Source organism: Carettochelys insculpta, chromosome 7 (assembly GCF_033958435.1).
Source record: "Carettochelys insculpta isolate YL-2023 chromosome 7, ASM3395843v1, whole genome shotgun sequence".
NCBI lineage: Eukaryota > Metazoa > Chordata > Testudines > Carettochelyidae > Carettochelys > Carettochelys insculpta.
This window is the reverse complement of record NC_134143.1, coordinates 9,174,427-9,186,930: the sequence shown is the minus strand read 5'-3', so window position 1 is coordinate 9,186,930 and position 12,504 is coordinate 9,174,427. Positions and strand designations below refer to the sequence as shown.

General features: G+C 52.9%; 1 protein-coding gene across 1 annotated transcript in view; it reads left to right on the top strand.

The window, feature by feature from the left end:
* The window catches only part of DRGX (dorsal root ganglia homeobox), a 28,286-nt gene extending 16,418 nt beyond the window's left edge, over positions 1–11,868 (top strand). The window contains exon 6 of the mRNA XM_075000001.1: positions 11,603–11,868. Within this exon, the coding sequence (XP_074856102.1) occupies positions 11,603–11,868 (266 nt within the window). The remainder of the gene's footprint in view (positions 1–11,602) is intronic.
* Positions 11,869–12,504: the final 636 nt, after the last annotated feature.

Here is a 12,504-nt window from a genome sequence, read left to right as displayed (position 1 = left end):
GTCATGTAGGAATGCAAGGCGGTTTCGATCCGTTCAGCAGAACTTGCTGTAACTTAATGGAGACCGAATTGTGTAGTTTAATTTCGTAAACAGGAGGCAGAGAGTTCTGGAAATGAACAAGTCCACACGCGGCCTGAACGGCTCCTTTTGAAGTCAGAGGAGGAACTCTCTGAGCTTTCAGCAGGAGAGGGATCAGGCCTTAAAGGCACCTCTACACAGGAGTAGAAGAGTGGTGGCCGCAGCTGGCTTGGATCAGCTGACTCAGGGTCACAGGTTGTGGGGCTCAAAATTGCTGTGTAGTTGTTTAGGCTGGTGTTGCATCCCTGGCTCTGTGGTTCTGCCCTCTTCCCAGGGTCCTGGAGCCCAAACAGCTAATTAAACATCTCACACCCTGAACCCAGATCAGCCAGGGGCGTTTAACTGCTGTGTAGACAAAACAACTCTTCCATTTGAATAGGCTGAATAGACCTTGTCAGCTCTGGCCCTCCCTTTTACTGGGACCCCACTCTTTAACTACCCCTCTGAAACCCGCCCCCCGACTCATGCGTCTGACGAAGCGGCCTTTGCCCACGAAAGCTCATGCTCCAAAATATCTGTTAGCCTGTAGGCTACGTCTAGACGTGCACGCTACATCAAAATAGGCTATTTCGATGAATAACGTCTACACGTCCTCCAGGGCTGGCAGCGTCGACGTTCAACTTCGACGTTGGGCAGCACCACATCGAAATAGGCGCTGCGAGGGAACGTCTACGCGCCAAAGTAGCACACATCGCAATAAGGGTGCCAGGAACAGCTGCAGACTGGGTCACAGGGCGGACTCAACAGCAAGCCGCTCCCTTAAAGGGCCCCTCCCAGACACAGTTGCACTAAACAACACAAGATCCACAGAGCCGACAACTGGTTGCAGACCCTGTGCCTGCAGCATGGATCCCCAGCTGCAGCAGCAGCAGCCAGAAGCCCTGGGCTAAGGGCTGCTGCCCACGGTGACCATAGAGCCCCGCAGGGGCTGGAGAGAGAGCGTCTCTCAACCCCTCAGCTGATGGCCACCATGGAGGACCCTGCTATTTCGATGTTGCGGGACGCGGATTGTCTACACGTGCCCTACTTCGACGTTCAACGTCGAAGTAGGGCGCTATTCCCATCCCCTCATGGGGTTAGCGACTTCGACGTCTCGCCGCCTAACGTCGATTTCAACTTCGAAATAGCGCCCAACACGTGTAGCCGTGACGGGCGCTATTTCGAAGTTGGCGCCGTTACTTCGAAGTAGCCGGCACGTGTAGATGCGGCCCTAATGTGCCACAGGACTTCTTGTTGTTCTCGAAGCTACAGACTTACACGGCCACTTCTCTGAAACTCTTCCAGTCCTGTTCCAGGCACTCCCAGGTTATTGCAGTGTGACAGTGGGCTGCGTCCTGCCCTGGCAGAAGGAGATGGCTAGCTCAGTGAAAACAATGCACTCTTCCCCCATGGGCCTGCTGTTAAGCATGTAGGAAGCCTGGGAACCGATTCTGATGTTACTTCTGCTGCTTTATGCTGACATCTTTGTACTTACTGCGCCTTTACACGGGTGAGCTTAGAGCCATGGAGTCTTAGAATCACAGTCTCATAGAATCCTAGGGCTGAAGGGACCTCAGGAGGTCATCTAGTTCAGCCCCCAGCCTGAAGCAGGATCAACCCCAACAAAGTCATCCCAGCCAGGGCTATGTCAAGCTGGGACTTAAAAACCTCTAGGGATGGAGAATCCACCACCTCTCTAGGCAACGCATTCAGTGCTTCTCCGCCCTCCTGGGGAAATAGTTTTTCCTGATATCCAACCTACACCTCCCGCTCTTTAACTTCAGATCATTGCTCCTTGTTCTGCCATCTGTCACCACTAGGAACAGTCTCTCTCCATCCTCTTTAGAGTCTCTCTTCGGGAAGTTGCAATCTGCTATCAAATCACTCTTCTCTTCTGCAACCTACATAAGCACAAATCCCTCAGTTTCTCCTCGTAGGTCATGTGCTCCAGCTCCCTCGTCATTTTCGTTGCCCTTGGCTGAACCCTGTCCAATGCATCCACATCCTTTCTATACCGGTGGGGCCCAGAACTGGACGAGTTGCTACTGTGCTTTGTAATGAAGGTCCCATCTCTTCTTTTATTTACGCCAGCATGACCCTGGAGCAATGGCCCTGGTATAAGCTGAGTTCTTCTGGTTTCGTATAGGATGACTGAGAATGGAATTTGACCCGCCCTCACACGGGCATTCTAGTGGCAAAGGAAATTAGGTGAGCGGCTCACGGATGAATTATTGATGGGTGTACCCATGTGCTCACCAGTGGCAGCTGAACTGCATTCGACGGCAGAAAGCCACTGGGTAATAACAGATCTAATTATTAAGCAAGGAACCTAGATTGGTACTGAAAACTGATGAATATTTTATCCCTTGCTAACCATAGCGCACAAATTTATTCTGATTCGATTGAGTCTATTCCCACTCCTCTGAACTCAGCCAGGGTGGCCTCCTCAGGGGGATACTGATTTCTTCCTCCCCTCTTCTCCCCTGCCGCTGGCTGAAGTGATGCTAGCCTCACTTTTGTGTTAGGGCCCGGGGCAACGTGGGGCAGGGCCTCAGGCAAAAGGGGTGGGATCAGGCACACTTTGTCCTCATCACTACCCAGAGCGTGCCACACCCCTCCCCCAGGTAACCCCCAGAGCATGTCATCCAGGGCTGCGATTCATTTAAAGGGCCAAGGGCTCTGTAGCAGTAACAGCGGCCTAGAGCCCTGGGCCCTTTTGAATTGCCAGGCCCTGGGACAAGGGCCTCCTTTGCCCCATAGCCTCCATCAGCAGGCCTGTGGGGCCCCCTTCCTTCCCTTCCAAAGGACATCGACTGCGCGGCCGTGCTGGGAGGTCGACTAGTCTTACGCAAACAGACTAGCTGAGTAGGGAGAGAGATGTGCTCAAAAAGAAGGACTTTGCCCTCTCGATTCCAGTCCTGCTGTCCTTCAAGTCCATGGGAGTTTTGCTGTTGATTCCAACAGTGGCAGCGTCAGGTGCTCTGGGACAAACCCCATGTCTACATCTATTGTTAGGTTGTCTTGCAGCGTCTGTAAGCAGCTACTGAGGCTTTTCATAACAATTTGCTGAGGCGTAGCCTGGTTAGTCTGTAACTTCACCAGTGACACGCCGTCCTCCTGCCAGGCTCCCAGTGAGCGCCCCACGGGAGGGAACACCATGTGGATTGGGGAGCTGGGAATCTGGGAAGCGGCAGCTGGGCTTCCAGTGGGAGTTCTGCAGGGAGCCCACAGCTGTCAGTGAAGGGCAGCAGAGCTCCAGCTTTCAATGTGGCAGGGGCTGACAGCTGCAACTCCACCTCCCATCTCAATTTCAAAACAGGGAACTCTACCAACAGTGAACTTGACCTGCTCGCCAATTTCACCCTCTGGGCTTGTCAGCCACCCGTCAGCCAACAGGACATCCAAGTAAGATACTGCATCACCCAAAATGCATCGGCCTGTGCCTTACACCTCTCATCGAGCTGGGTTTACAAGGTGGGCATAGCAGGCGAGTGACAGCCACAGAAGGCACATTGACCTAACTATCGGAGGGGTAGCCGTGTTAGTCTGGATCTGTAACAGCAACGAAGGGTCCTGGGGCACCTTATAGACTAACAGAAAAGTTTTGAGCATGAGCTTTTGTGAGCACAGACTCACTTCATCAGATGCTGGTCTTGGAAATCTCATGGAAAGCTCATGCTCGAAACTTTTCTGTTAGTCTATAAGGTGCCACAGGACCCTTCGTTGCTGTTATTGACCTAACTGTGTAAGCATATACCTTGAAAAGTCTGCTTAACTTTGCAGTGTAGATATACGATACACCCTGTGGATATATTAGCGGCACTTGACGGCCAGTGGGAAATAAGGACAGTAACACAAATACAACAGCATACCATCTGTTTTTCCTTCTTCTTCTTCTTCTTTTTTTTTTTTTTAAAGAACTACCATGTATTAGCACTACTATTGCAGTAGAACCTAGCGGCTACTGGTTTGAGTCCCATTTTGCTAGGCTCAGTCAATATAAACTCAGCTCCTGCTGAGCTTTGGATCAGATCTCGTTCTGCAATTTAAAATTTGGACATTTTCTTTCCCTACCTGTTTATCTTCCATATGTGAGAAAAAGCAGCAACATTTCTTACACGCCCGGAGAAACCCGATCATGATTTTTAATGGTGGAATGTCAGAGTGCTGCTTTCTTTCCTGAGCTGTCAGGATGCACTGCTTCGTGTTGCTAAAAAATTGCCAAGTTTCATCCCAGAAGTGGCTGTATTTCAGGGGGGCTAAGTGTTCTCATGTATTTGCTTGTGCGTAGCAAAAATTATACTTCATGTTACATACTGGGCAGATGTGATTATAAATCCCATTTTTTCCTGTGCTCAAAGCTTCCCTGTGTTACTTAAATTAGAGAGCCATAAAATTCAGGAGGTTGCGTTGTGGTGGCCATGTTAGTTTGAGTGTATTAGGGCAACAAGCTGGGTGAGGTGGTGGTTTTTTTATTGTGGAGAGAGACACAAGTATTTCAAGCCTGCACAAAACTCTTCTTCGGGTCTGGGAATGGACTCGGAGCGTCACAGCTAAATAGAAGGTGGAACAGATTGGTTAGCGTAAGTGGTTAATGCATATTCCAAGGGGCCACTCTAGGTGAAGTGCCCAGGTAACAACTTTTCAGCCATGGGCTGGGGGTGGGGTGAGGGGAAGGGGTGGTGGGGGTGGAGGAGGAGGTGTTGACAAAGCTTGGGGCAGTAGGGACTGGGGGCTCTCAACTGGTGTGATGAACCGTAAATCTGGTGTCTCTATTCAGTCGATGATTTTTAGTGTCTAGCCTTTAAGCTCCCAGGCTCATCAGTGTTAGACCACTTCTGTCAGGGATGGTCTAAATCAGCGGTGGGCGACCTGTGGCCCGGTGGGACTCCACCTGCAGCCTGCAGACCCCCGCTGCCTCCCCAAGCCCCACACCCTTGCGCACCGGTGCCCGGCCCTTACCTGCTCCTCCCCGCTCCCTCCCAGAGCCAGACTGCTGGGAATCAGCTGTTTGCAGTGTTCCAGCTTGCGGGGAGGAGGGAGAAGCAGGGTTGAAGCACGAATCGGGTGGTTTGGGGAGCTCCAGACGTGCTGGGAGGGTGGGGGAGGAGCCGGTAAGTGTGGGGCTCCGGTTCCTCGGTACGCAAGAAGCACATGAGGGAAGGGGGGCTGCAGGTGGTACTTACGACTTACGTGGCCCACCCACTGTAAATCTAGACAGAGCTTGGGCCTGCCATGAGGGCAGGGGACTGTACTCAATGACCTCTCAAAGCCCCTTCCTGTTCTAGCATTCTGCGATTCTTTTGGAGGCGCTGTGCAGGTTTCCTTTGAGGATGAGAACTCAGAGGTCAGGTGCAGAATGACCATTTTCTGATCCCCCACCTTGTCCCTGAAAAATTCACAGTCTGACATCAAACGCTGTCAAGGGAGAAGCATTGAGCCCGCTAGAGCCAGAAACAGCTGCGGGTTTGCATTGAGAATGCCCAGGCTGGGGAGGTTTGAGGTCTGAGACCTGTGCAGTTAGGGTATACGCATCACCACGTACCTCAGTCGAACTTTGGTTGCTCAAGTCAGTGAATAAGCCTCCCTTTGGGTGAAGTAAATTACACTGGCTGAAGAGCTGGAGTGGATTGTGCCAGCCAATACAGTGGCCAGTCTCCTGCAGGTAGTATTGTTATGCTAATGGGAAAGTTCTCCAAGGTCTTCCCATCCGCAAAGGTGAGCTGCTGCTGCACATCCATTGTTGTCTAGAAACACTGTGAGGTTAATTTTGGAAGTGAGGCCCCGCAGAAATGTTGTTTCTCTGATCACAGGCTCTGCTTCTAGACCCCAGCAGGGGATAAAAAGACAGCATAGTTATATTAATAAACTCGCCGTGCTTCATCCTGATTTTTCAGATGGCATTTCTCCAGAAGCCTGCCAACAAATAACTAATGCCCAGGGACTGTCACTGGGAAGTTTTGCTGCTGTCCAGCAAACGACTGTCTAAATTCATCTCGGGCAGACCCCTGTGGACCCCGTGGTACTGAGGGTGGCACTGTACTAGAAAGAGCACCTGCCTCCTGTAGGGGATAAAATCCATCACACTGTCCTGCGCCGTTGCACTTGGAGATTAACGGCTGAAATTAACGCGAGTTATCAGCTTGGAAAGGTTAGGCACCGGCAGTGCAGTGTGTCGGTTTTATTCTGTCGCGGTGCTGCTGCTGCTGGGGGTCAGCATGGTGGTTGTGGGTAGGATTCTGCCCTGAATGCTGATGGGGACACAGAGGAACAGTGAGGGCTGCTGAAGCCCCTGGAGGGGGGAATAATTCTGGCTGTGAAACTCCCTGGGGAGGAGTGTATGGGGAAGCTGCAGGTTAACCATCGCTGCAGAGTGGGGAAGGGCCTCAGTTTATCCCTGAACTCCCCTCCACTTCGGACTCTGCCCAAGGAGGCATTAACCAGGCCTCTGCGCCTGATGGGATTCTGGATTGCTCAGTGCAGCAAGGATAGGGAGTCAAGCAGCACCTGGCGTTGCATGGAGGAGGGAGGAAGATTATTTTCCTCAGCCTCTGAGGACAGGACAAGGAGCTTAAACGGCAGCAAGGGAGGTTTAGGTTGGCCATTAGGAAAAAGTTCCTAACTGTCAGGGTGGTCAAATACTAGAACAAACTGCCTAGGGAGGTTGTGGGATCTCCATCGCTGGAGATATTCAAGAGCAGGTTAGACAGACACCTACCAGCGATGGTCTAGACGGTGTCGGTCCTGCCATTGGGCCAGGGGGCTGGACTCGTTGACCTCTCGAGGTCCCTGCTAGTCCTAGTGTTCTGTGATTCTCAGACTTGCTCGGGGTCCTTCTTCACATGCTGCACCAGGGCCTTGAGAAGGGGCAGCGTGGGGCAGGCAGGCGGAGAAACATGGGCATGGCTGGAACTTGGAAAAGGCCCGGACGAGTGGGGGCTATGGCTCAGTCTGTCCCAGGCCAGTAAATAAATGCCTGGCCCCACAGGCCCTGCTCTGTCCCCAGATCCTCACAAAGCAAAGACAGCTGCACCGCTGCCACAGGGCCCCTGGCCTGGAGCTGCCTGAGGAGTTCAGCAGCACAACCTCCTTCCCTCCCGTGTGCCCCAGCAGCCGTATCGGAAAAGACCCTAGAATTGCAAACGTGGCTGACGGGAGGGAGGACATTTCCCATCAGGCCTGCTGTCCTGGCTCTGCTCTGTGGGAATCTGGCAGGGAGCCACCCGGAGCCCAGGGGCTGAGCCGGTTGACCCAGAAGGGGAGCTCTCCTGGCTGCAGGGAGTCCCTTCTGGTTTTGGCAGTGGGGCATAGGGTGCCCAGGGGTCTGGTTTGGGGGCAGAACAGCTGATCAAACAGGGACCCTGGCAGCTGGCTGGGCCCTTGACTGTCCAGCTGGTGGTGCCGTGTCACAGCTGTGGCAGGCATCAGGGCTGGCAGCCCCCTGCCAACTGCTGCGTGGGGCGGCTCCAAGGTGTTCCTGGCCTGTGGGGCTGCACGCAGCCATGGTGCCTGGCCCCCCGCTCCCAGACCCCACAGCAGAGCCGAGAGAGCTTTCGCGCTCCAGCCTCCTGCATGGTGCACCCGCCCAGCACCCTTCTCACTCTGTCTCTCCCTTCCCCACCTCGGTGGCACCGCTGAGGCCGTGGTCCTGGGTAATGCACGGTGCACTTAGGGGTAGCGGGGGTCAAGGTGCAACAGCATGCAGGAGCAGCAATGCCTCCCCAGGCACTGGGCACTGGGGCCTGACAGCGACCTGGGAAAGGGAGCAGCTGCTCAGACCAGGCCTGATTGCAGCTGGAGCTGGGAGGGGTGTGCGGATGGGGCAGGGAGGGGGCACACAAGGCGGGGGTGGATGGGGGGTGCCGTGTGGGGCTGGGGGAGTGAGGCACAGGGAAGGGGAGTGTTTGGAGGGGCAAAGGGAGGGGGCGCACTGGGTGCTGGGGGATGTGGGAGAGCAGGAGGCAGCGGGGGCGGGAGCGCAGCTTGAGGCGTTGGGAGAGGGGGAGCCCAGCAGTGCTGGCCTGGCCTTGCCAACAGCCTGGCCGTTGTATCCAGGGCTCCTTCCTGCCAAGCACGGAGCCACAAGCCTTCATCACTGTACCCTTCACTGCCCACGCCGCCCCATGGCCCTCACTGCATCCATCCCATCCCGCTCCCCACATTTACCCCTCACAGCTCGCTCCCACCCATCCTCTCGCCCGCCCGCCCAGAGCCATCACCATGGCCCTCCTCCACACCTTGCACCCCGTTCACCTCCGTACGTTGCTGCTCCGGTCTGTCCCGACATAGCCCTGTGCCCGCACCTCATGCACCGGTAGCCGTCAGCCTCCCTCTGCGGCCCAGCCACGCCACATACCCCGCACTCCCTCCTTTCTCCTTCCCTGTCCCTCATTGCTAGCCTGCCTGTGTCCTTGGGCTCTTCCACTTCCCTCCCCCCCGTTTCCCCACCAGCCCATCCTCCTCCTGGCCGGGTGATTTCGGCAGCCGCTGGCAATGCGTGTGAAAAAGCGTCTCTGTGCACGCATGCATTGTAGGTGTGCAAAAGACTCGTGTGCCTCTGTGCAGGGAGGTGTCCGTATTGCCACGTGTGTGTCTGGGTGAATTAAATGTGCAGCCTGACTCTTTTACTTTGATGCCTCTTGCTGGCTTTTGTGCACCCAGAAAACTGAGGCTCTACAATATGGGCGTGTTTATTTCAGAACAAGTTTTTCATCCATAAGGGATTTCTTTTTTTCCAGAGGCGAAAACCCCGTGTAGCAAAATAAACACTCAGAGCGTGAGGTCAAAGCGCAGATTACTCAGATCCTGGGGATTAATGCTGCTGCCTGTAAGGATCAGAACCAGGGATCGCTCTGATTTTTTCCATCCAGGTGTAGAATAAATTTTGCTTGTGCACGGAGGCATGTATGGTTGTGCACCACCAGGCAAAACACAGGCTGCTGGTGCGTTCTGCTGAATAGGTGGGTGCATTTGAATCTGTCCTGGGTGGCCACCCAAGGGCACAGTTCACAGGGAACGCGGGCCAGAACTGCAATTTGAGGATCCAATTGTTCAGGATCTCAGTATTGGGTGTGATGTCTCATATGAAGCAAATACCGTGGCAGCATCAAATTCCACCCTGGAGCTTGATGCTGAATTTGTGGAAGACTTCTCCGTGGACCAGAGTCTGCTGCTGTTATTCCTATGCAGGAGTAACTGTAATGTTTTCCATCCACGTGAGGAATAAATTTTGTCACGTGCACCAAAGTGTGTGTGGATGTGCACCACCCAGAGAAACACACGCTGCCACTTGTGGGCGCTCTGCTAATCAGCTGAGTGAACTTCTCCTGGGTTGCTGTGCAGGTGCTCAGCTTGCAGAAAACACCGCCGGCCTGTTGATTAGTACCTTATTACACAAGTCACCCTGGACAACTCACAAAGGAAGGCACTGGTCAGTGTAAGGGTGGCAGATTCTGGCCTTTATGGGTCCTGATCAGGCCCATACACCAGAATTTCTGGGGGGAAGGTGCTTTTTTGTAAATGTGGACCGCAATTTTTTTTTTTAAATATAAAGGAGTTCAAAACAGTTGTGCAGTGAGTGTGCGTAAGAGAGGCTGATGAAAAACTGGAGTGGAAACAGTGATTGGTAAAATGATTTTGTTATAACATAGTAAAAATTTATAGAGTAATAACGGTTTTATAGAAATTACCTTCTGGGATCTCTAATATCATAAATGGAAAACAAAATTCCCTCATCCCCCTCTCTTTCCTATTGCTAGCAGCCAAGAGCATGTTGGGAAATGTAGTCCCTTCCCTGCTCAATGGCCAGCTTTTTAGGCAGGGAGATGGGCAAGGAACTACAGCTCCCAGGGTGCCTTGGGTTCCCCCATCGTGCCCTGCAGGCTCTCCCTGCACAGCACAGCAGGGAGGCAGGGAGAGAAATTGGACATGGGGGAGCGCCTCCCCAGCATACGGGCCTGCTGATGCTGCAGAGAGCCGATCACCCACAGCTCCAACTAAGAGCACTCAGCTGTTGAAAGGATCAGGCCGATATAAGCACCTGTTCTCTCCAGTTTTGGAGGAAGCTTGGACCCCAGCTTCAGAGTGCTGAGCCCACTTTTATCGGTCATGGAGGCCTGTAGCCTCAGACCTAAAGAAAGACCAGATTCCCATCTGATGTGGATCAAGGAACTTCCCTTGCTGAGAGGCTTCCGACAGCTGGGAATCCACCCTGAATTGTGTCATCCCTCAAGGTGATAAAACAACAAGAAACTGAAAAATTTTGATCAAAGTGGGGTTCTTTTAACAAAAGAAGCCATTCTCATGAAACTCATTTTTTTTTCCAGACATTTTCTCATTTTCAGTGAACTTGTGTTTCGAAAAAGCATTTGGGGGAAAACATTCTGAGGTTTCTGGAAAGGAAAGCTTTGACTTTTCATTTCCCAGCCCCTTTCTCTTTCAAAATGGAATGCATTTGACAGAAATTTGCATTTAAAGAGACAATCAAACAGTCAAACTTGAAAGGAAGCAGGATTTTCTCCAAACAATATGTTTCCAGTGGGTTTGTTTCAAAATTTTATTCCATGTCAAAGTTCTAACTGCTGGATTTTCATTTCGAGTGGCGGCGAATGTTTTTCTAAAGCTTCACATATTTCAGAGATGGAAAATTTATTTTCCTCGCATCTCTCCATTACCATGACTGATTGTGGCTGTAGAGCTAAGAAAGATCCAGCCACCCAGCTGCTGTGAGTAAGGGTATGGCTACACTACAGAGTTATTCCAGAATAGCTTAGTCTGGAGTTATTATTCTGAAATAAAATATTCCAGAATAAACAACGAGAAGTCCCCTGTTGCTTTATAGACTAAAAGATTTATAGGAGCAAAAGCTTTCCTTGGGCAAAGACCCACTCGTGCATTTGGCGAAGCGGGTCTTTGCCCCCAGAAGCTTATGCGCCAAAAAAAATCTGTTCGTTTATACAGTGCCATAGGACTTCTCGTTGTTTTTGCGGATACAGACTTACAAGGCTGCCCCTCTGATACTTATTCTAGAATAATGCCTCCACGCTGCGGGGAAGCCCCAGAGTAAGCCAAACTGATTTCAAAATAGCGTGTCCACGCACAGTAGAGCCTATTTCAGATTAGAGCCCCTGGAAGCACTCTGGGGCTATGTCTACGCAGCTGAGTTATTTCGGAATAAGCTATTCCGGAATAGTAGATTTCGAAATAGCCTCTATTCCACGTCTCTACGGTTCCTATTCCAAAACGGCTTGTTCAGAAGAGGTGCTAGTCCTCGTCCAAGGAGCTTTGCGGAGCTTGAAATAAGCCGGCCGCGATTTCACAATGGCTTGGAAATAGCGCTGTTCCCGCGTAGACGCTCGCAGAGGTTTTTCGGAAGAGCGGCCGTCCTTCCGAAATAACTTTGCTGTGCAGAGACACCCAAAAGGAGCATTTAGTGGAGGCGGTAAAGTGGGGGCGGGGGGGCGAAGCCAGTCGGGGCTCCGGCACTGGCTGTGACACTCCGTGATCTGAATCTGACGCTGGCTTGTCTCTTTCCCCCCCTACCCAGGGAGCCCTTTGTGCTCTTGCTGCGTTCCAGACCCCATGGGCCTCTCCTTCCTCCCCACCTACGGCTGCCAGAGCAACCGCACCGCCAGCGTCGCAGCCCTGCGCATGAAAGCGCGGGAGCACTCGGAGGCTGTGTTGCAGTCGGCCAATCTCCTGCCGTCCACCAGCAGCAGCCCCGCCCCTCCAGCCAAGCCCGGACCAGAGACCAGCCAGGAGAGCAGGGCGTCGCCGGCCAAGGAGCAGACGGAGGGGGACAAGAGCGTATGAGGTCGGAGAAGCCCTGCCCGCCAGCTCCTCGCGATGAACTTTTGGCTTCCCCCGGCGGGAAGCGTCACGGATTGGGCTGTGAGGTGGACCCTTGCAAACCCGCTATCGTGAAGCCGTCCTGCATCCTGAGGGTTCAAAGCAAATCGGCGAGGACTCCAGCTGCCCGCCGTGCTTCCCTGCTCTCCCGGAGCCGCTGTAGATTTACGCCTTTGATTTACTGGCGCCTTCGGGGTTTGACGCATCTGAGAGAGCTTCTCCAGCCTCTTTGCAGCCCAGTGACACCAAATCATGGAATCGTAAAACACCAGACCCGGAAGGGACCTCAGGAGGTCATCGAGTCCAGGCCCTGTCCCCACAGCAGGACCAAGCACTCTCTAGACCATCCCTGAGAGGGGTCCATCTAACCTGCTCTTAAATATCTCCAGCGATGGAGATTCCACAGCCTCCCTAGGCAGTTTCTTCCATGGTTTATCCATCCTGACGATTAGGAAGTTTTTCCTAATGTCCAACCTCAACCTTCCTTGCTGCAGTTTAAACCCATTGCTCTTTGTCCTATCATCCAGGGCTCTGGCCTTTTCCCACTGAACTCAGCAATGGCTTTGTCCAGAGCAGAATTGACCCCAGATACCTTTGGCT